Raw genomic sequence first — 25,222 nt, 5'->3', positions numbered from 1 at the left:
CTGAATAGCAGACAGTCTCCTGACATTATCTGGTGCTTCCTTAGACTCTGGGCAAGCAGATGGGGCTTAGCAATAGGAGATTTTTGCATTCAATGCAGCACAAATTTGCCAGTTACTGTAGCTGCTGTTCTTACCATTGAGATACATGGAAGCCTCAACACTATCTAGGAGCTTGTTAGAATTGCAGAATCTCAGACTCCATCTCAGACCTAGTGAGTCACAATCTACAGTTTAGCATGATTACCGGGGAAATCCTATGCAATTTAAAATGTCAGAAGTTCTGCTTTAGAGCACTGACTTAAAATTGGCTGCAGAATGGGATCACCTGGGAAGCTTCAGAAATGCTAATGATTGGATCCATCTTCAGAGATTCTGCTCTAATTGGGTTGGTCTATGCTGCAGTGGTTGGCAAACTCATTAGTCACCAGAGCCAAATATCAACATATCAACAGGACAACGATTGAAATTTCTTTGGAGAGCCAAATTTTTTAAACTTAAACTTCTTCTAACGCCACTTCTTCAAAATAGACTCGCCCAGGCCGTGGTATTTTGTGAAGAGCCACACTCAAGGGGCCAAAGAGCCGCATGTGGCTCACGAGCCGCAGTTTGCCCACCACTGGTCTATGGCCTGAGCATTGGGTGTCATAAAATCTCCTCAGGTGATGCCTTTTGCGGTTAAGTTTGAGAACTACCCCTTTAAATGGCCACTCTTTCTCACCAAAGATTCCTCCTTGGTCAGTATGGGAACTTGTTTAAATAATTGTTTCAGCTTGTGTTTGATGTTGAATCTGACAGTCCAGATCCATTCACCTTAGACTGAAAAAGACTAGGAGTATTGTGTGGACCTTGATCAGCAGAGCAGCAGCTGACCATGACATCACAGCTGGGGGTGGGGTTATGGTCTTGCAAAAGCCTTGGGCTGGTAAACAATGCCTGCAATTTTTCCCTTAAAGTCCACTACAGGTACTCCCCCCGCCACCACCACTTTTTTTCTGATTGGCACAGTCTTGGATAGAAAAGAGGAATTTCAAATGAATTGTTTTCTATTCCCCTGTATCATTTTCTCAGAACACAAAATTGACATGATGCTCTGCTTCTGAGACAACCCCATATTTCAGTTTTGAAATCTGCACAGAAAGAGCTAACTTCACTGGCATTTTTTTTTCTGTCTCATGAAAGATTCTAACAATGATAGAGGACATCTCTTCCTTTAATTTTAAGCTCTGTCCCAATCCCATCATATGCTTAATAAATAATGAGATAGCAAACCTCAGTCACTCATGTATGTTTGGTAAGAATGGAGAACATGCAAGAAGATTACCCTCAGTGTTTAAAACTTGGCCTATATTTGCTCTTATGTTGTGTTGTCCTGTGTCCATTCATCTGTGGACTCTGAGCCAGAATCATCGTTATCCCCTGTGAACTTATTAGAAATGCAGATTCCACATCCCACCCCAGGTGTTTCAACAAGCTCTCCGGGTGGTTCTAATGAACATTCAATTGAGAAATGCTGGCCTATAGGTTAAAAGCTTAATTCAGGAAACAGACCAGTTTCTATCACCTTCTGTCCAGATAACTTTGGGTAAGTTTTTCAACCTCTGTGAGCCTCAGTTTTCTCATCTGTAAAGTAGTAATAATTCTAATGGTACCTAATATGTGGAATTGCTGTGAGTTCTACATGTGATAACACAAGAAGAGTAACTGTAGACATACAGCTAATGCCCTATGAGTTCTATTATTTATATGTACTTACGTATTGTGTATTATGTATTTATAAACAGTTTTCTATTAAGCACATCCCACATGCCAAAGCAGTTGCCTTAGGCAATGCCAGTACAAAGTGGCACAAGGCCCTACACTCACCCCCAAGGGCTTCTTGATCTAAACAAAGAGTCAAATAAGAAAAGCAGAGAGCTCCTAACTGGTGTAAATACGAGCTTTGATGGCTTTCTCTTTGAGGGACTAAAACATGTGCATGGAAGTGTGGGGATGGGGAAAAGGGTCTGGCTTTGTGGTATACATAGTGGTGAAGAACATGAAGGAGAGCAGAATATGCCACCCCAAAATGTATCTCTTGGGCATAGGGGTTATCGAGCTGATTATTTTTAAGGAACAACAGACACAGGAGAATCTCTGAAAACAAAGTAGAAGTTGCCCTTTTATGAGCAAAATACACATTTGTGAGAGGAATCTCCATTGGTAAGGGTGTCTCCCTCTCTATAACAGAAAGAGGATGGTGACTATAAATTTCTAGAAACTCATCAATGGAGAAGGCAAGGACTTAAATCTGTATAATAATCTTACCCTTGTTTACTGTGCTTTTGCTGGTTACCTCCCATAACTAATCCCCTCCCCACCTCGAACACCTTTTATCTCTAGCTGGGGATGGTATTTAAGGTGCTGGCTTTGGCCATTTCAGAGAGTTACTCAGTTTTCTTGGGTCTCTCTCACGTGTACAGGAAGTTTACATTTATTGAACTTCCGTTTGTTTTTATCCTGCTAATCTGTCTTTTATTAGAGGAGGTCTTATCAAAGAACCTAGGAATGTGGAGGGAAACATTATTTTTCCTCTCCTCTAAACATTACTTAAGAGTCTGAAAGCAGAAATTCCAATCCCAGGTCAGCCCCACCTGTGAGGCCCAAGAACACTTCACTTGTTACCTTTGGGCGTCGAGTTCTTAACTATGAAATAAGGGGGTGGTCCAGTATAATTTCTGACAGTCCTGCTGCAGATACCAAAATTTTAAGCTTCAAAACAAAGTAACCCAGCAGATATTGTAACCAGTTAAAAGAACAATTCAAAAAAATCAGCAGAAACATTTATAGATCAAGAAATATTAGAAAGAATGTGCAAATGGGGACTGGCCTTTGTTCCAGGAGTTCTGGGGAGGGAACTTTGAGTGATAGAAATGTCTCTGTTATTCAAGGTAGGCCCTTGTAAAAGAGATGACTCGGGATGGAGACCAATCATAGGATTCCAGGGGTGGGCAAACTTTTGACTCGAGGGCCACAATGGGTTCTTAAACTGGACCGGAGGGCCGGAACAAAAGCATGGATGGAGTGTTTGTGTGAACTAATATAAATTCAAAGTAAAGGAGCGGAGGGGAGAGCAAGAGAACCGGATAGAACAGCCGGATCCGGCCCACGGGCCGTAGTTTGCCCAAGGCTGGATTAGACTAACCATGTGATTCAAGGTTTGGGGCTTTGAGCCAGGTGATTTAAACCCAACCTTCAGGGGGTGAAGGATACTGGATAATGAGTTCTATCATGTAGCCTATGATCTAATCAATCATGCTTCTGTAATGATACCTCAGTAAAAACTCTGGAGACCAGGCTCTGGTGAGCTTTCTGGTTGGGAAATACATATGTGTATTGAGAGGATGATGTGCCCTGATTCCACAAGGGGAGGGCACGATAGCTCTGCATTTGATACCTTCCCGAACCTCACCCTATGTGTCTCCTCATTTGACTAGCCCTCATCTGTATACTTTATAATAATACTATAATAATAAATATAGAGGTTTTGAGTTCTGTAAGTCTTCTAGTGAATTAGCAAACATAAAGGAGTAGTGGGAATCCCTGAATTTGTAGCCAGTTGGTCAGAAGTGTGGGAGGCTTAAGGACTACCAACTTGCAGCTGACATCAGAAGTGAGGACAATTTTGGGGTCTGTGCCTTTAACCTACTGAGTCTACATTAATTATAGGTGGTTAACCTCAGAATGATATTGCAGAATTTTAGAGACAAAACCCTTCCTCCAGTGAGGGAGGGAAGTTGATGGGACTTTTGGAGGACAGAATTTGCATGTCCATGGACAATAGTTGTTTTGATATCAGTTATCCACAGCTTACAGTTATAACATAGCTTTCATTGACTCAAAATGAGATGATGGGGAAAGGTGATCTATAGATAATGCATACCTTCCCAATGAAGCACTAATTTTTATATATTTTCTTTACATACAGACGAAATGGAACTTAAGATGTCATTAAATCCAATCTCCTGCATCTAGGAGAGTCTATCTAAAACCAGCCCAAGCTGATCAATAAACAGTGGTCAGGTCCCAAATTTAAATAATCAGAGAAGATTAACTCCACCTCCATTGGCACCATAACCCAACATCACAAATCTCCCAGTTAGGAAATTCTTTCAAATGTGTAACTCAGCACAACCCTGTGCACCCTGTGAATATTAATAATCATGAAATTAGTAAATAACCAAAACCCCTCTGTTCAGATCCTCAAGGCTGGTGTATCCTCCATATAAAAGATGTGCATCTCATCCACAAATCAGCCTTCTATCATCTTCCCAGTCTTTCCCTCTCCCCTCCCCATACACACACTGCTCTCTGCATCGGGGCTTACTTCCCTGTATGCTCCCAACAGTTTATCCACATTATTTTTTTTTGTTTTGTTTTGCAGTCAGCTTCTGTTTTGTATGTGAAATTAGAAGTTCCTGTCATGCAAGTCACATCATGGGCATCCAAAGTCAGCATCTTCCATGTGACTCCAAGTCCCATGCTAGCTTGACGTACTGGGGATTCAAACATCTACAAAGAAAGAGGTACTTGGGTATAAGTCCTCACAGTCATGTGTAAGTCATCCTCTTAGGTTTAAAAATAACCAGAGCAGTGGTTCCCAGAGCCTGGTCCCTGGCCTATCAGCATCTTCTGGGAACTTGTTAGAGATACAAATTCTCAGGCACCGCCCCAAACCAGACCTTCAGAATCAGAAATACTTGGGGTGGTGTTTTAATAGGCCCTCCAGAGGATTGCAATGCACACTGAAGTGTGAGGACCACTGTATAGATTTTTAATTTTAATGGAATCTGAAACAGTCTGGAAAAAACCATTGCGCATAACGAAATTGTTTCTTGTTTCTGTTTCTGGTCATGACCTGGATACACAGCTTTACAGGCAGACTCGCCTGAGCTTTTAGGCTGAACCTAAGAGTTGTTCTACTCTCAGGTTTAGTCATCTCTTTGCCCCAGGAAAGACTGCCCCTTGAGCAGGAAAAGACCCATATAGAAATAATGGGAAGTTTAGAAATATCATTTTCATTCTAACCTACATTTTTGTTGGCTCCACATCTCCATCTGCATGTGGAAAGAGCTTCCAGTGGGCTCAGCTGGGCAAAACCACCACAGTGTCTCCTAGATGTTTTAAATGCTTGCTTCCAGATCACTAGACCCAATAAAATCTGGGGCAACAAACTCATCCCACCTACTTGCCTGACTTTAGCCATGGTTCGGAGGGCCCCTGTTACATACTGTTTCTTGCTATTAGCATCCTACTCCCTTCCTTGGTATGACTCATCTTCTGGCACTCGATCCTTTTCAACAAGAGGATGGACTTTTAATCATAGTACAAAACATACGATTCTCTCTTATGACATTTATTTAAACTTCTTTTCCAAACCTCCCTAAAGATTGCTGCCAGGAGTGGTGACACCTCTCAGATGCTCATCTTGAAACTGAAAGTGCCCTCTAAAAGTGAGTGGGGAGGATATTTTTAACTTGGGGAAATGTCTTACATTACTGTGGAATCTGGAAATAAATGCAGGAGGCTATCTTCAAACCGAGGCTATGTAATTAGGCACTTATGAAAATGACAGTCCGCAGGTGGCATACCACTTTGGAGGTATGATCACAAAACCAGCCCTCTCAAGAGATAAGGTAGAGGCCTCTAGTACTTAAATTAGTTTATCGTTAATTTGCCTTTGATTTTGGTGTAACATTTGCCCACTAGGAGGTAGAGAGTTGATGAGTTGAAAGTCACTGTTTTGCATAAGAGCTACTTTCGCTTCAGCAAATCTGTAGAACTGGCATACCCATGAACTCTGTCTGCAGCGTTCACACAGCAGACTCTGATATACACTGTAGGGGTCTTAGCTGTGGGAGGGGACATTTGGATTTGGAATACTGGTGTTCCCAGTAATGATTCCTCTACAAACATTTTCCCTCGCACTTGCAAACATTTCTTGGTACTGAGAGGGAGACATCCTTATAATCAGGGTGTAACTCTTAACAAAAGAATAACTTCTGTTTTTGGAGATTATCCTGTGTCTGCTGTTTCTCAAAATAAATGGCTCAAAATGATCTTTATGCCAAAGAGGCATATTTGGGTGTGCCATATTCTGCTCTCCTTCACTGTATATTAGAACCCTTTGGGGAGGTTCTAAGAAATCCTGATGCCCAGGTCATATTCCACACCAATGCAATAAGAATCTATAGGAACAGGATCCAGGTATCAATACTTTATAACCTCCCCAGGTGAGTCCAATGTGCAGACAAATTTGACAACTAGGGGGAAGAAGAGAGGACACGGGAAGGCATCACATTTCATCCACCTCCTCAATTTGGCCAAATCCTGTTCCTTCCAGTGAATAGAAATTGCTGCATCTCTGGCTAGACATTATGCTGGAACATAAGACATCCTGAGAACAAGATGCATTATGTTATTTGGGGATTGAGTGTGAAGATAAGCCTCAATCAGAAAGCCCAAAGTGAGCAGCTTCCCAGCCTGCCTTCAGGCTCTGTTTTTATAAATTCCTACTAAGCTATACTCTTTATCCTGGAAGGATTGTTCTTAACCTTGGTTGCACATTAAAATCACTAAAGAAGATTTTAAACGCTCAGTGCCCAGGCCACACTGCAGTCCATTTAAATCTGGAAGAGTGGAGAGCGGGGAGAGAGAAGGTGGTTGTTGTGGTGTGTGTTTTTTAATTGAAATCTGGGTTGAAATCATTATAGATTAATGTGCAGTGGTTTTAATTTGCATTTCCCTAATGGCTAGTGATGGTGAGCATCTTTTCATGTGTTTGTTTGTCATCTATAAATCCTCCTCAGTGAAATATCTGGTCATATCTTTTGACCATATTCTAATTAGATATTTGTATTTTTACTATTGAGTTTGAGCATTGTCTAGATAGCCTAGTTACTTTGTTAGATATAAGGTTTGCCAATATTTTCTGCCAGTCTGTGGTTTGTCTGATTCTCTTCACAAGGGCTTTCACAGAACAAAAGCTTTTAATTTTCATGAATTTATCCATTTTCCCTTTTATGGATTGTGCTTTTGATATAAAGTCTAAGAACTTGCTACCTAGCCCTAGATCTTGAAGATCTTCCCATATGTTTTCTTCTAAAAGTTTATAGTTTTACATTTAAAACTATGATCCATTTTGAGTTAATTTTTATACAGGATGTGGGATTTAGATGTAGGGGTTTTCTTTTGTTTTGTTCCAGCCTATGGATGTCTAAGCATCAGTATTTTTTTAACAGCTATCCAAGGTTATTTCAATGTGCTTTCAAGGTTGAAAACCAGTGGCCTGGTGATTGAAGGACACGCCTGTTAGAAACTGAATCCTAAGATCTTTTCATGAGCATCACAATAAGATTAAAAAAGAATACAGAAATGTGTGCTTTTAGCATAGCACTGTCCAATAGAAGTACATAATTTTAAATTTTCTAGTAAACCATTAAAATTAAAACTAGGTAAAATTAATTCTAATATATTTTATTTAACCCAATGTATCAACAAATGATTTCAACTTGCAATCAAAATACAAATAACTGAGACATTTCACATTCTTTGTTCTGAAATAAGTCTTTGAACTACAGTGTGTATTTTACATTTATAGCACATCCTTTTTTAAAAAATATATTTTATTGATTTTTTACAGAGAGGAAGGGAGAGGAATAGAGAGTTAGAAGCATCAATGAGAGAGAAACATCGATCAGCTGCCTCCTGCACACCCCCTTCTGGGGACGTGCCCGCAATCAAGGTACATGCCCTTGACCGGAATCGAACCCGGGACCCTTCAGTGCACAGGCCGACGCTCTATCCACTGAGCCAAACTGGTTAGGGCTATAGCACATCTTAATTGAACTCACCACATTCAAGTACTCAACAGCCACATGTGGTTATGGCTACCAAATTGAAAAATACAGTTTTAAAGCAAGACAGTCTTGTTCCCTACCCCCTGTTCTTTGCATGTTCACTGACTGAATGTTAAATTTCTGCAGCATTCTACCTGGCATAAATGTAAGACTACTCACTCCAAATAATAGAGGCTGTATTTAGAAAACCCGTTTCTGCTTATGGCAGAAAGAAACAAGTCTCTTCCAAACAAATGCACTCCTGGAGGAATATGCTGTCATAAATATTTATGTTGGACTGACAGTGATGGGCCCACAGCCTTGGAGTCATGATGTCCTCCCCCAAGCTTTGATTCTTATCTTATTTTCCATCAACTAGAGTTATTAAATTCACATGAGTTTTCACAGTCTTCTAAATTCATGAGGGCCTTGTTTATAGATGGAACTGTGCAGCAGTGAGGGTGGGACAAGGTAAATCTTACATGTCATCATTTACTGTCTCAGGAATAAATTGCTGAGTAGGACTGATTTCCAGTCTACAAATGAAAGGATGCCAGTTTAAATAAATGCACCCTTAGCCATATGACATAGACTAGAACAGAATTTCTCATGCTTAGCACAGTTGCCATTTTGGATTGGACCATTCTTTGTTGTGGAGGGTTGTCCTGTGCACTGTAGGGTGTTTAGCATCATCTCTGGTTTCTACTATCCACACATTCTACAGTGTAACAACCCAAAATGTGTCCAGACATTGTCAGATGTCACCTAGAGGTCAACATTTCCATAGCTGAGAATCACTGGGCTAGAATAAATTAATTTCTGATTCGTGTATGCTTGTGTGTGTGTGTGTGTGGGGGGGTATTTTTGGCCTAATTTGAAATTTTACATGACTAACTGCATGTGAACTGTTAAAAGATAAACTGGGGCATATTAATTTTTATGAGCTTATTTGAGCAAAAATCAATTCAAGTTGTCCAGTATCCAATCTAACAGATAGAAAGGGGCTCTAAGGAGCTGTACAAAATGAAAGACTTTTATAGGCAGAAGGGAGCAGGAACAAGGAAGTTATTCTAGGCAAAAAAGCAGGTTGTTATTGCAAGGTCACTTTCCTCTAGGGGAGGGCAAGGGACTATCAGGCAGGTTATCTAACTAGTGCTGATCAAGTGATTCCTGATTGACTGGGTTAAGATTCCATTTTGGGGAGAGCTGAAACTGTAATTAAGTTAAGCAGAGGTTTAGGGACATGGGGCTTAGCATAAGCTACTCCATTTTGGGCTTGTTGTCTTGCTTTTTTTTTTTTAAACACTTCACTTCAATATTATGGAATAGTTTACTCCCTAATTTGGAAGGAAATTATGTTTTTAAAAAGTACCTGTGACAGTTTTTAATCAGTTAGAAAATAATACCCTTAGTTTCAGATCATGGTACTAAGGACTCCTTGAGACAAAGAAATAGGATACAGAAATTCTCATCTAATCTTTGATATAAGATTTATCTTTGAAATAGACCTCTATTCTCTGCTTGATGAATTCCTACTCCTCCTGTAAGGCCAGCTCAGATGCCTTCTCATTTGTGAAGTCTTTGCTAATTTCCCAAGAAAAATGATACCTTTGTCAGAGGTCTCCTTGCTTTTTGCTGAAGCTCTGCTAAAAGCATGTATTCATTATGACTGTCATCCCTGCACAGTGAGTGAACAAATGAATGATTACAAATGACATTACAGGTAGAAGCTGGAGGGTGAGGCACAGCCAACTCTTATTAAACCAAGAAGCTCATTTCATGTACACACAGACAACGGACAGACCAAAAGTAACCAGTAAATAGATAATGCTTTGAACATGGCCAAGAAGCTTTCAAAAAATTTAAAAATTAATGAAAAGGATTGACAGCATCCATAAAGAGAATACTAAAGACCAGAGTAGTTATGAAATATGGTACTGCTCATAACCTTAAGTAAACTTGAATCAGTGTTGTAAATTCATCTAATCTCGTAATCAGTGCCTTTCAAGATATATGAATTATTCACAGTAAATGTCGTTTACAGTCAATAGTCTCAATTGCCCTGGCCAGTGTGGCTCAGTTGGTTGGGCATTGTCCCCTGTACTGAAGGGTTGCCAGTTTGATTTCTGGTCGGGGTACATGCCCGGGTTGAGGTCTCGACCCCGTGTGTGTGTGTGTGGTGGGGGGGGTCATGTGGGAGGTAGCCAATCAATGTGTTGTTCTCACATCCATGTTTCTCTCTCCCTCTCCTTCCTCTCTCTATAAAAATAAAAATATTTTAGAAAAAGAGTATGAATTAAAAAGTTATTAGGTAGAAGCTGTTGGTTTAGAGACTTTGAGGCTATCTTTGAGGAATTGAGAAGTAACTGACTTTTTGGTCTCATTCTGATCTGCCATTTTTATTTTTGGGGGTCTGCTAAGCTACAAATAGCAGATGACATGAAGAAGGGAAGAAACTTTATATACCTTCACTTGAAGAAAAGGAATGAAAAGTTAAGCGTGACAATCTTAACCATTGTTCAGCATTCCTCCCCTCTTCTTCCCAAAGGGGAGCCTAAGGTTTTCCATCTAAAGGGCTGAGCAGCGAAGTTGTTTTAGAGTATGTCATTTAATCAACCTTGAACTTCAGCTCCCACTCTTCTTGCCAAAGAGGAACAAATGGGCAGGTAGAGACAAAGACCACAGCACAGATGTGTGACTGGCTCATGGGATGTTATCAGAGGCTATCCAGGGAGAAAATGCATGGTTTTGCAGCTACTGGTTCCAAACCACTTACAAATCACAGAGGGGTGAACATGGGGTGAGTGGAGGAGAATACCAGCTTCTAGTATGGGGCAAATCTACAAATACCAACTGACCACTTATTCTGTGAGAGGCATGGTAGTGATACACTACAAGCCTGTGGGAGAAACAAGAAACAAGACTAAGTAAGATACAGTTCCTAAAGATACAAAACTTATTTATATTAGTTTCCATGTGGCTCTTCTTGGGACCAGCCTGATAGCACACAAACCATAGTTTTCTATTTCCTGCTCTACTTGCATTTGTTTATGTGACTCCCAGCTTACAAGAGAGGAAGGATGGGAAAGATCTGGACACAGCACACTGGGGCTTGGATCTTAGCCGTGTTGCTCACTATTTTTATAACCTTGGCCAAGTCACGTCACCTCGATGTGCCTCAGTTTCCTCATCTGTAAAGAGAGAACAATGATAGTACCTATTATGTAGGTTTGTCATGAAGATTAAATTATAATATATTTAAAGTACTTAGAACAGTAACTGGCATATAGTGAGCACTCAAAAAGTACTCTTATTGTACCATACCACCAGAACTTTTATTTTGTTAAATTAACACATTAAAAACAATCATCATTTTAAAAATAAAAATAATACCAGGCCACAGCAGGAAAAGGAAGATTATTTATTTTACATGTTAAAATATGTTTTTATTGATTTCATAGAGGAAGGGAGAGGGAGAGAGAAACAGAAACATCATTGATGAGAGAGAATCATCAATTGGCTGCCTCCTGCACTGGGGATCGAGCCCACAACCCAGGCATGTGCCCTGACTGAGAATAGAACCCTGACCTCCTGGTTCATAGGTAGATGCTCGGCCACTGAGCCACACTGGTGGGGTGGAAGATTATTTTTAAGAATAGCTTCAATAAAGATTGCAAAGACCTAATTTATAAGATGTTGAGGAAATATATTGGCTTCAAGTTCATTGTTCACATGCAGATAGTAGCCTATTTGCCACTGAGCATGTTTATCTGTAAGTAGCAATTGACCCTGCCAAAATGAAGAAATGGATCAGGTCATGGAATGAAAACTAATAGAAATGAAATGATTTCTAGAAGTAATGCAAATAAGCAACAACAATACATATATAATTTCCTATTTTTTTAGCAAAATTGATTCAAACTTGTCATGTGTTTGAAAAGTTGTTTTCAAGAAGCTTGAACAGCAACTTCAAGTCCAACAAGAAAAGAGTTTTAATATAGTCTCTTCGAGATGGTTGTCAGAAAGGTCAGCAGAGAAGTTTTGTAATGTGAACATCTCAGCATTGCTTTCAAATTAGTGCTAGCACATATTCTAAATGCAAGAAACCAAAGAATTAGCTGTCAGAAAACTGATGATAGGGGAAAAGGGTCATGAGACCCTCTTGCAGTAAAAATAATCATATCATGCTTCTCTTTTTGCTTTGCTATGTAGGAAACAGGGTGTTAGGTGGAAGAGGGAAGAATCTTTGACCCGAGGAAGAAGAGCAAAATGTTATGAAATCTGTGTAAGCATGTGACTTTTCTGTTTGTGGTTCTGATGGGAAGAAGCAACTCATCAGCTGAAAAGAGACAAATGGAAAAAATTATTTGGTTCTAAAATGGCTTCAGAATATGAGTTTACATCCTTAGATCAGGATTTTGCAATCTCAGCACTATTGACATTTGGGGCTGGATGATTATTTGTTGTAGTGGCTGCCTATGCACTATGGGATGTTGAACAGTATCCCTGGTGTCTACTCACTAGATACCAATAGAACCTGCCCCGACTTTGCAATTTTGAGGATCAAAAATGTCACTAGACATTGACGATTGTCCCCTTGATAGAGGGGCAAAAATCACAGCCCATTGAAAACCACTAGATGGTCTGACCCAGAACAGAAGAGTTAGAGCAGTGCTTCCCAAATTATCTATAGTGAAATACAATTCTTTTTGTATTTCACTATAGAAAATTTTGTATTTCACTATAGATACAAATAAAATAAAATTATTCTGTAAAGTTGGCAAAAAGTTTCTGAATGCTCACTCTCTATTTCTGTACTTATATGGACCAGTAATGAACACTAGACTGGCCTAGCCCTCAGTACCACTAATTTTGATGACATTAGGGTTAAAGAGAGAAAACAATGCATTAAATCAAGAAATACTTGCAGCATACACTATTCCCCCATTATCCTTGGGGATATATTCCAGGAACCCCCAATGGATGCCTGAAACTACAGATAATATGAAGCCCTATGTATACTATTTTGTCCTATTCATACATACCTATGATAAAGTTTAATTTCTAGATTAGGTACAGTAAGAGATTAACAATAACTAATAATAAAATAGAACAGTTATAATAATACTAGAGACCCGGTGCACAAAATTCGTGCACAGGGGTGTGTGTCCCTCAGCCCAGCCTGCACCCTCTCCAATCTGGAACACCTCAAGGGATGTCTGACTGCCCGTTTAAGCCCAATCCCAGCAGTCGGACATCCCTCTCACAATCCAGGACTGCTGGCTCCCAACTGCTCGCCTGCCTGCCTTCCTGATAGCCCCTAACCGCTTCTGCCTGCCAGCCTGATCACCCCCTAACCACTCCCCTGCCAGCCTGATTGATGCCTAACTGCTCCCCTGCCAGCCTGTTTTCCCCTAACTGCCCTCCCCTGCAGGCCTGGTCACCCCTAACTGCCCTCCCCTGCAGGCCTGGTCACCCCTAACTGCCCTCCCCTGCAGGCCTTGTTCCCCCCAACTACCCTCCCCTGCAGGCCTGGGTCCCTCCCAACTGCCTTTCCCTGCAGGCCTGGTTGCCCCCAACTTCCCTCCTCTGCCAGCTTGGTCACCCCTAACTGCCCTCCCTTGCGAGCTTGATCGCGCCCAACTGCCCTCCCTTGCAGGCCTGGTCCCTCCCAACTTCCCTCTCCTGCTGGCCTGATCGCCCACAACTGCCCTCCCTTGCAGGCCTGGTTCCTCCCAACTGCCCTCCCTTGCTGGCCATCTTGTGGTGGCCATCTTGTGTCCACATGGGGGCAGGATCTTTGACCACATGGGGGCAGCCATCTTGTGTGTTGGAGTGATGGTCAATCTGCATATTACTCTTTTATTAGATAGGATAGAGGCCTGGTGCATGGGTGGGGGCCGGCTGGTTTGCCCTGAAGGGTGTCCCGGATCAGGGTGGGGGTTCCCTTGGGGCATGGGGTGGCCTGGGCAAGGGGCCTGTGGTGGTTTGCAGGCCGGCCATGCCCCCTGGCGACCCAAGCGGAGGCCCTGGTATCTGGGGTTTATTTATCTTCTACAATTGAAACTTTGTAGCCTGGAGTGGAGCCAAGCCTTCTGCTTGCTCTGTGGCAGCAGCCATTTCTGTTGGGATTTATGTATCTTCTATCATTGAAACTTTGTAGCCTTAAGCGAGGCCTGGGCTGGCCAGGGTGTGCGGAAGGCTTGGCTTCCTCCATCACTGGGGGCAACCCTAGCCTCCTGCTCTTTCCAGCTCCGTGGCTGCTGCCATTTCTGTTTGGGTTTATGTATCTTCTATCATTGAAACTTTGTACCTTTGAGTGGAGGCCTAGGCCGGCAAGGGCAGGCGGAAAGCTTGGCTTCCTCCATTGCTGGGAAACCCAAGCCTCCCTCCTGCTCTCTGTGGCCGTAGCCATCTTGGTTGGGTTTATTTGCATAATCGCTCCTGATTGGCTGGTGGGCATGGCTGGTGGGCATGGCTTGTGGCTGTAGCGGAGTGATGGTTAGTTTGCATATTACTCTTTTATAAGATAGGATGCTATAATAAATGCTATGTGAATGTGGTCTCTCTCTCTCTCAAAATATCTTATACTATACTTACCCTCCTTCTTGTGATGACATGAGATGACAAAATGCATATGAGATGAAGTGAGGTGAATGGCATAGACATTGTGACCTAATGTTAGGGTACCTTTGACCTGGCTATATGTCAGGAGATGATCATCTGCTTTGGGTGGTCCTGGGTCATCAAGGTATGATCATGTTGATGGTTGGATGTCAAGAGCAGACAATGTTGATGTTTTGGGGAAATTTCATATTTTTAGACCATAGTCAACAAGTAACTAAAAATGTGTAAAGTAAAGTCACAGCTAACGGTGAACTACTGTAGTAAGAAATTATTAAGTTTTTATATTTGTTCAAATTTTTGTCACCTTTAAATTACATGATTTAGGTCAGCTTTAGTGGGTTTATTGGTCACTTTTATTGAATTGTTAAAAGGAATAAATGCCTTTGGAAAAGCTTGATCATTTATAGCTATTATGTATGGCAAAGCTGGCTGTGAAGACTCCAGCTGAGATAAAACATTTGACTTTTAGATAGTCCGTCATTTCTCTGATTCATTTCTTTATTCATTAATTCAACATGTATTTGTTCAACAACCCACATGGTACCAGGCATTGGGCTGGGCCCTGGGGATCCCAAGATGAGTGAGGGAGAAATTTCACCTCTGAGGGAGGATAGTGGCATCCAGAAACCTTCCTGGAGAAAGTGACACCCAGCAGAACCCAAGGCATAAATAACAATCCACTGAGTGAAGCAAAGGAGCTGAGAGTGTGTTTCTGGCAGAGGGTACTGCTTGGGAGACAGTCAGCAGTTATTCATGACCCTTCCAGGGAACTGAAAGTAAAACATGGCTGGAGTTGAGAATTGAAGAGGAAGAGGCAAAGATGACGCTGTAGAAATACTGAAGGGGTCAAATCATGAAGCCCTTGTCAGTGAACAGTAACACTAGCATCACCTGGGAGATTTTTGTAAATAGAGACTCCCAGGCTGTTCCCCAGATCGTTGATGAGGCAGTGGAATATTCTAGGATGGGTTGGAAACTACACACTATAAGCTAAATCTGACCTACCACTTATTTTATAAAGTTCTATTGCAACATAGGGCACACACTTAGATTGTTTATGGCTGTGTAGAGGAGGAAAAATCATTTTCCTTCTACCTTTTTAGGTTCTTGGCTGATATCCCTCCTGTACTCAGGAAAACTGAGTAACTCTCTGAAATGGAAATACCATCCCCAGCTAAAGACAAAAGACTTTTTTTGGGATGGCGGTCAGTTGTGGGACATGACCAGGAAAAGCAGAATACAAAGGTAAGGTTGCTATGCAAATTTAAATTGATGCCTTCTCCACTGATACGAGTTTCTGGAGATCTAGAGTCACTCCTTCCTTCCTGGTACAGAGAGGGAGACACAAATGGAGATTTCCCTTAGAAATGTATATGTTCATTACAAGAGGAGAACTTCCACTCTGTTCTCCTGTGTCTGCTGTTTCTCAGAAATAATCAGCTCAAATGTCTTCTCCACAACAACTACAACAACAAAAATGTTAATGTGTCATGTCATGGATGTGTTAACTAACCTTATTGTAATAACAATTTCATCACATTGTATACCTTAAACTTACACAATGTTTTCTGTTAATTATATCTCAACCTGGGAAAATTAGAATGTATTCTATTAGGTGTAGTAAATGCATTTTTAAAAAATATATTTTTATTTATTTCAGAGAGGAAAGGAGAGGGAGAGAGAAACATCAATGATGAGAGAGAATCATTGATCAGCTGCCTCCTGCACGCCCCCACTGGGGATTGAGCCTGCATGTGCCCTTGATCAGAATCAAACCCGGGACCCTTCAGTCCACAGGCCAACCAACACTATTCACTGAGCCAAACCGACTAGGGCTTAAATGCATTTTTGAATTAAGATATTTTCAACTTACGATTGGTTCATTGGGACATAATACCATTGTAAGTAGAGGAACATCTGCCCTCTGGCATGAAGTGAAGTCCTCAGCAGAATTTCTGCCTTCAGAGAAACATCAAGATGGAAAATAAGACTCAAAAAGGAAATGCCATTAACACACAGAGAGACAGGCTGAGATGAAACGATTATATGCAGTTATATCCAAGTCTGCCAATACTTTAAAAATGCCATTAACTTTACACATACTTACATGCAATAAAGTCCCCTAAGTTAGGATACGCATACTGCCCTTGAGGTCTACTTGGATTTGCCCTTTGTGAAGAAAAGCCAACAAAGATGGGTGTGTTTCCTGGAGGTGGTAACTGCCTGTGAGCCAGGAGCTCAGGCTCAAAGCTGTGTGTGGGTTGGCTGAAATCCTGCAGAGCAGAGCAATAAGGCTGGCTCTCACAGTGAGCTTTCATCTCAGTGAATTGCAAAAGTGTTTCACATATTTAACAGATCCACAGAAAGATAACAGACAAATATTGCTCCAAATAGAGATGAGAAGGAAGGGGGAGTCAGACATATGCAATCTGGCCATGACTAAAATATAAACTAGCTGTAGGGGGTAAAATACAACATGGAAATGCAAATCCACAGAAAGTACATATGAATATCACATTTTCTTTATCCATTCATCCATTGGTGGACACTTAGGTTGTTTCCGTATCTTGGCTATGGTAAATTATGCTTTTGAACAGGGGAATGCATATATCTATTTCAGTTAGTGTTTTCATTTTCTTCAGATAAATACTGAGAAGTGGAATTGCTGGGTCATATGGTAGTTCTATTTTTAATCTTTTTGAGGAGCCTCCACACTGTTTGCCATAGTGGCTGCACTAGTCTGTATCCCCACCAACAGTGCACAAAGGTTCCCTTTTCTCCACATCCTTGCCAACACTTGTTGTCTCATGTCTTTTTGATACTAGCATTGTAACAGGTGTAAGGTGATACTCATTGTGACTTAGATTTGTATTTCCCTAATGATTAGTGATATTGAGTATCTTTACATGTACCTGTTGGTCACTTTTATAGAACACTGTCTATTCAGATTTTTTCCCTTTTTAAAATTGTTTTGTTGTTGTTTTTTGTTATTTATTTGTATGAGTTCTTCATGTATCTTGGATACTATCACCTTATCAGATACGATTTGCAAATATTTTCTCTCATTCCATAGGTTTCCTTTTCATTTTATTGATGGTTTGCTGTGCAGAAGATTTTTAGTTTGACATAGTCTCACTTGTTTCTTTCTACTTTTGTTGCCTTTATTTTTGGAATCAAATAAAAATAATCATTGCCAAGACAGATGTCAAGGAGCTTACTGCCTTTGTTTTCTTGTAGGAGTTTTATGTTTTCAGGTCTTAAATTTCAGTCAATCAATTTTGAGTTAGTGTTTGTGTGTGGTTTGAGGCAGTGATCTAGTTTCATTCTTTTGCATGTGGCTGTCCAGTTTTCCTAACACCATTTATTGAAGAGACTTTTCTTCCTCCATTGTATATTCTTATCTCTTTTGTTGTAAATTAATTTACGATATATGCATGGGTTTATTTCTAGGTTCTTTTTACTGTTCCATTGGTCTAATGTCTGTTTTTATGCCAGTAACATACTGTTTTGATTACTGTAGCTTTGTAATATAGTTTATAATCAGGGGGCATAATGCTATCAGCTTTGTTCTTCTTTCTCAAGTTTACTTTGGCTATTCAGGATCTTTTGTATTTCCATACAAATTTAAATTTTTTTTCTATTTCTGTGAAAAAGTGCCATTGGAAATTTGATAGAAATTGCATTGAATCTATAGATTGTTTTGGATAGTATGTTTATTTAAACAATATTAATTCTTCCAATCAAGGAGCAGAATCTCTATTTGTCTTCTGTTTCTTTCATTAATGTCATAATTTTCAGTGTACAGGTATTTCACCTCCTTAGTTAAATTTATTCCTAGGTATTTTATTCTCTTTCATGCAATGATAAATGGTATTTTATTAATTTATTTTTCTGATAGGTCATTATTAATGTATAGAAACACAAAATATTACATATTGATTTTGTATCTTGCAACTTTACTGAATTCATTGATTAGATATAATAATAGTTTTTTGGAAGAGTCTTTATGGTTCTCTATCTAATACCATGTTATTTGAAAATTGTGACAGTTTTACTTCTTCTTTTACAATTTGGATGCCTTTTATTTTTATTTCTTGCCTAATTTCTCTGACTAGGACTTCCAATACAATGTGGAATAAAAGTGGTGAGAGTGGGAAGAGAGGGACCTTTTCTGAGCAAATGTTGACCTGAGAGCCAGTGTGAAGAGGTGAAGGTGGGTGGTTGAGTTGGAGAATTCAAGGCAGAGATATAACCAGACCATAGAGGGAGAGAGGGGGAATTAATGAGGCAGGAAGGGGTTGGAAGGGCCAGATCATTCAGGAATTTGTAGGCCCAGTTAAGAAATTTAATCATGGGCTAAGATCCATGGAAGCCACTTCAGGGCTTTAATCTGGGGAGTGACATGAGCGGATGTGCAATTTCAATGGGTCCTGAATATCCTTGAATGCAATATGGAGATAGAACTGCAGAGTCTAAGGGGACATCACAGATACTTCCTGCGATTGTTGCAGAAGTCCAGGTGAGAGATACTGTAGATCAAAGAAGTGTGTGTGGGGGGGGGGGGGAAGGGGAGCTGGCAGAGGAGAGGGAGAGAATTAAAGAGGGGAGGGGTCCTATGGGGTCAAGGATAAAGGTCAGGTTTGTAGCTGGTATAAATGGATGGGGGTGGTGCCATCCATTGAGATGGGGACTGGAAGACTAGGTGCAGGGGAAGATCATGAGTGGCTTTTGATATTTTGTGATGAATACCTGGAACTGCAGAGTTGATGGTAGATATACACTGAGTGGCCAGATTATTATGATCTCTGAATGCATAATAATCTGGCCACTCAGTGTATATCCTATATAATAAAAGGCTAATATGCAAATTGCCCTCTTGACCAGAAGTTTGACCAGCAGGCAGACTGGCCAACTGCCCTTTTCCCCTCCCCCTGGCCAGGTTGACCGGACCCCACCCATGCACGAATTCATGCACCAGGCCTCTAATCCTATCTAATAAGAGTAACATGCAAATTGACTGCCACTCCAACACACAAGATGGCTGCCCCCATGTGGTCAAAGATGGCTGCCCCCATGTGGACACAAGATGGCCGGCAGGGGAGGGCAGTTGTGGGCGATCAGGCCATCAGGGGAGGGCAGTTAGGGGTGACCAGACCAGCAGAGGAGGGCAGTTGTGGGCAATCAGGCCAGCAGGGGAGGGCAGTTGGGGGTGACCAGGCCTGCAGGGGAGGGCAGTTGGGGTGACCAGGCCAGCAGAGGAGGGCAGTTGGGGGCGACCAGGTCTGCAGGGGAGGACAGTTGGGGGGTGGGGGACCCAGGCCTGCAGGGGAGGGCAGTTGGAGGGAACCAGGCCAGGAGGGGAGAGCAGTTAGGGTGACTGGGTCGGCAGGGAAGGGCAGTTAGGGGTGACCAGGCCAGCAGAGGAGGGCAGTTGGGGGCGACCAGGTCTGCAGGGGAGGACAGTTGGGGGGTGGGGGACCCAGGCCTGCAGGGGAGAGCAGTTGGAGGGAACCAGGCCAGGAGGGGAGAGCAGTTAGGGGTGACTGGGTCGGCAGGGAAGGGCAGTTAGGGGTGACCAGGCCAGCAGAGGAGGGCAGTTGGGGGCGACCAGGTCTGCAGGGGAGGACAGTTGGGGGGTGGGGGACCCAGGCCTGCAGGGGAGGGCAGGTGGGAGTGACCAGGCCTGCAGGAGAGGGCAGTTGGGGGCAACCAGGCTGACAGGGGAGGGCAGTTAGGGGTGACCAGGCCTACAGGGGAGGGCAGTTAGGGGTTACCGAGTCAGCAGGGGAGGGCAGTTGGGGACGACCAGGCCTGCAGGGGAGGACAGTTAGGGGTGACCAGGCTGGCAGGGGAGGGCAGTTGGGGGTTACTGGGCCAGCAGGGGAGAGCAGTTGGGGGCAATCGGGCTGGCAGGGGAGCAGTTAGGCATTGATCAGGCTGGCAGGAGAGTGGTTAGGGGGTGATCAGGCTGGCAGGCAGAAGTGGTTAGGGGCAATCAGGAAGGGAGGTAGGTGAGCAGTTGGGAGCCAGCAGTCCTGGATTGTGAGAGGGATATCCGAGATTGGAGAGGGTGCAGGCTGCGCTGAGGGACATCCCCCCCCGTGCACCAATTTCGTGCACTGGGCCTCTAGTGTACACACACACACACACACACACACACACACACACACACACACACACACACACACACACTGAGTGGCCAGATTACTATGTGTTCAGAGAGCCTAATAATCTGGCCAGTGTATATGTCTAGACTTAGAACAGATGTGTTGTTAGATTATCCAAGGGTTAATGGCTTACTGATGCTAAGTGTAGCCCTGGGTTTGGAGGAGATTCCAGTTCTAACTTTAACATCTTAAAGACTTGGTGGAGGAAGATGAGCCAGTAAAGGACACTAAGGAGTGTTGATGGAAGAAAAACAGGATTTCATTGTCTCAGAAATCTAGTGGTTGGTAGCCCAATGCTGCTGTAGGAGCTCACTTCAAATTCAGGCTGAAGCATGTCCATTGATGAAGTGACAAGGGGGTAATTGCTGGACTTCAGCAAGTACTATTTTGTTAGAGTGATGGAAATAGACATTAGAATGGAAGAAAAATCAGGGAGCGAGATAGAAGTGGAGATATGGTGAGGAAGGAGCCTTCCTAAAGAGGTTTGTCTAAGACGAAGACCAGATTTCAGTTCTGATTTTGGCCCTATGTGAGCAACCTCACTTAATCTCTCAATCTTAGAACATTACATCCTCCCCAAATACAAATCAAATTCTTTGTTGTCAACATTAAAGTTTGGACTCACTAAGCTATGGGTTACTATATCCATCTCTATCTGCCTCTGGGGTCCCATGTTGTTCTGCATCAGGATACTTTGAGTTGCTGGTGAAAATTTGAGTGAGAAAGAGCTGAAGATTGTTGTAAAGTAACGGGTAGTCCTAGCTGGAGCTCTCCCCACAGGAGATCTTCTGTTTCCTAGAAATTATGTCCTTTCGGAAAGGAGACCATGCCCACCACAGTAGGTGTGGCACTTCTTGTTAGGTTACCCTTTTCTTTGTAACTCAATTTTTATTTTCTCTGATGGGTTTGTATCTCTACCTCTTTTCCTGTTTAGAAGATAGACCTGTCTTATTCATTTTACTTCAATGGAGCAGTAGCTGCCACCGGGAGGTTGTGTGTTCTAGTGGAAAGGGGATCATACCAACCCTCAACCATGCCAATTGCACCAGGACCTCCTCACAAGGACTGCCTTCCATGTATGTGCTCAGTAGCCAGACAGGAAGGTATGGGGGTGGAGATAGGGATGCAGGGAGGCGGGGATGGAGTAGCTCTGGTGATAGGTTTCACCATGGAGCCCCCTGCTGTGACAGACTCGACTGCTAAGTCTGAGGAAAAGAGAGCTCCAGTGAAGAGAAGCCAGACCCTGACATGGGGCCAGGAAAAGGAACACAGTTAGGACAGGTCACCTGATGAAACAAGTGCATCTTTGGAAGCTTGCAGGGATGTCCTTATAAAAATGCAAAGCAAGTGTGAAAGAAATTAATGTGATCTTTAAAAAGATCCGAGTGAGCCTGAACATTGGTTTTAAGATGTTGTATCAATTAGAGACCAGAGATTTTTTTTCCTGATGATATTTATTTCATAAATGTAGTTATTTTTCTAAAACATATTAAAATAGAAAACATGTTCTTCTGATCAATTTATACAAAGAAAATACCAATATAGTAATAAAATACTGAAAATATATGAAAAGCACCAGAACATTAGAGAAATTACACTGGCAACAATTCTAGGAATATATTTTTTTGCAATTGTACAATAAAGTGCTATTAAATCCAGTCAAAATTAGTGGCAATATATAAAAAGTTATGCTATCATTATGAAATTTGAGGCTAGGTTTACCAGCAATTGCATTTTTAGGCAACTTGCAGATCAAACTAATGATATCTCAATGTTTTCATGCAAAAATCTATTCATTTCCATCAAGTGAAAACAATCTAAATCTACATATACGTTGGTTCTTGGTAATTTGGTCATGAAAAAGTAATGACGTGATTCAAAATAAAATAATTATAGAGTACCAAAAATAATCATACAAATGTGATTAAATAAAATCAAACAAGACAGAAAATCACATGTAAAAACAGTGGTTAATCAAGACAGGTACACAAGTTTAATGCCTTTGATTTTTACAGTAACTTTTCAGTAATCTTGCTAGTCACACTTAACAGACACACAAATGTTAATAAGATATGTTATTAAATTCAACTGACCAGATATTAAGGAAGAACTTTTAGTGAATCAATGTAATTTTTATATGAAAAATTAAAGGGACACTGTTAGGATAGTACATTTCCAATTTTGACTAATTGTTTCCTCATTTATTTGCTGAGGAACAAAAACATATATTTTGGTATTTGATTAATATTAAAGCCAGAAATCTAACATATAAGGGAAAACCGCTGTGCACAAACACAGGGGGATCCTATGGATAGTACTTAGGGTGGACTGCAGTCACTTTCACGTCTGGAGTTGGCAAACTGAAACAGAAAAACCCAAATTAAGAGAGTATCAGACCAGTGTCCTTTTAAGGACTCTATTATATGGCTCTTCATAACTCAGTCTTGGAATCATCAGCTTCTCCAGATGAAAACTATCAACACTACAGTTCACCAATTAAAAAAAAAATCTCCAAACATGGCTCAATTAAGACTCACAATTTATTTTACAGGCAGACTATTTTTTCTTTCATATAAAGTAGATTTACATGTGAACCAACACGGACTGAAACTGGTGATATTAATGAGGGCAAACTAATTTAATAGCAAGGTGCTTCTTGTTAGGAATTTAAGAACCGCCTGGGTATGACTGTGACAAGGCAGAGCATCAGGCAAGTAGCTGAGCCCTGGTCTGAAGGTTTTCCAGCTCATCACAAGTTCTTTCATACTCTTAAGTGAAGAGCTGACACTTGAGTTTTGCTTTTTTTTTCATGCTTCTAGATACTCCGGTCTTTTGTGAAGTTCCTTTTCATGGCTGACTTGAACAAGGAACTGAAATGGAAACGAATTCTACTGCTATGTGTCTCGAAAACTAACTCTGCAAAAATTTTGATCTAACTCCTTTAAGGAAACAGGGTGAAGATGGTGCAATAGGTGACCAGGGTTTTATAACAAACGAAGCAAATGGGTGAGGGTACAGCCATAGTGAGCAACATGAAAATGGCATAAAAAAGACTGGAAAGTGGAACTGAAGAGATTTTCCCTCTGGACATCACCAATAGAATGAAAAGAAAATCTAACCAAACTTAAGTTTTCGAAATTCTATCTAAAGAAGAGTGTTCAGAAAAAAAATCCCAGCCCTGGCCTGTGTGGCTCAGTTGGTTGCGCATCGTCCCATGCACCAAGAGAGTGTTAGTTCGATTCCTGGTCATGGCACATGCCTGGGTTGTGGGCTCCTTCCCCAGCAGAGGACGTGTAGGAGGCAGCCAATTGATGTTTGTCTCTCACATCGATGTTCTCTCTCTACCTCTCCCTTCCTCTCTCTCTAAAATTGGTAAAAAACATGTTTAAGAAAAAGTCTGGCCCTAGTTGGTTTGGCTCGGTAGATAAGAGCATCAGCCTGCGGACTGAAGGGTCCCGGTTCGATTCTGGTCAAGGGCACACGCGCGGGTTGTGGGCTCAATCCGCAGTACGGGGGCGTGCAGGAGGCAGCTGATCAATGATTCTCTCTCTTCATTGATGTTTCTATCTCTCTCCCTCTCTGAAATCAATAAAAATATATATTTAAAAAAAAGAAGAAAAAGTCTGAGACTAATAAAATGCAGGCTGTTAAGGAAGATAGAAAAGAAAGGCAAAAGGTGGCTAGGCATTAAGTAGTTTTACATTCCAAAAGAATATTGACTAGCATCTTCAGAAGTAACTCTCAAAATTACAAAGTCATGATTATAGAAATTACTCTGTATGTTTTGTTCCAATATACATGTTCTATATACACAGTATAAAAAAGCTAATACGTCGGCTCAGCTATAATAATCATGTCATAAAAAATCAGATTACATTCTTTTGGCTGCAACAAAGCATGTTATAATTTTCAGTTCTGCTAACATATACACAAGATAAAACTTAAGCTTTAAAAGTATTCAAATCAAAAGAAAAATAAGTTATATCTAAACTATTAATTTACACAACAAATATGCTTTTACTTATTTTACTAACCAGCTATACTCTCATCAATTTCTTAAGTGTTTCTTTATTCTAACAGTTTGTTTTCAAGATGTGTATCTGTTCCCCTTTAAGGGTTGCACATTTCCTTTTAGGAAGCACAGATGTGTGACACTGTTAGTAGCATGGTGGAGAAGTTCTGGGTTTTACTTTTTCCAACTAATGGACGAAAGAGTCATGTTTCCTACCAAGCACCACTTCTTTAGCTGTACAACAAATAGAAGAAAGAGATGACAAAAGCAAGCAAGAGCACTGTTAAGGAAAGCAGCAGCTGCTGGAACCAGATACAACGCTGAACTTGGTCTTCAAGCTTTCTATTGCTTTCTAGTAAACGATTGAGCTAAACGGGGAAAAAAGGATGAAAGATTTGTATTAATAAAACTGTACATCAAACACGTGAATGACAAACAGGAATATTAGAAATCCACACATTTACAGGATGGGTCCATTGATTCTGAAAGGCTGGGAGCTGGAAATGCAACGAGGAATTAGATTCATTTGGTGAACAGACGTG

The 25,222-nt window shown here is 41.3% G+C and overlaps 1 protein-coding gene across 4 annotated transcripts in view; it reads right to left on the bottom strand.

The window, feature by feature from the left end:
* Window positions 1–10,955: 10,955 nt before the first annotated feature.
* The window catches only part of MOSPD2 (motile sperm domain containing 2), a 55,455-nt gene continuing 41,188 nt past the window's right edge, over window positions 10,956–25,222 (bottom strand). For 2 of the 4 annotated variants that reach the window (XM_080652598.1, XM_080652601.1), the window contains one exon: window positions 22,112–25,048. In XM_080652598.1, coding sequence (XP_080508724.1) covers window positions 24,911–25,048 — 138 coding nt within the window. In that variant the 3' untranslated portion in view covers window positions 22,112–24,910. Of the gene's footprint in view, window positions 11,066–22,111; window positions 25,049–25,222 lie in introns of those variants that run through there. The other 2 variants (XM_080652600.1, XM_080652599.1) reach the window with 2 other exon arrangements.

This window comes from Plecotus auritus, assembly GCF_963455305.1.
Source record: "Plecotus auritus genome assembly, chromosome: X".
In the NCBI taxonomy this organism is placed as follows: domain Eukaryota; kingdom Metazoa; phylum Chordata; class Mammalia; order Chiroptera; family Vespertilionidae; genus Plecotus; species Plecotus auritus.
This window is presented reverse-complemented; position numbering and strand designations above follow the sequence as displayed.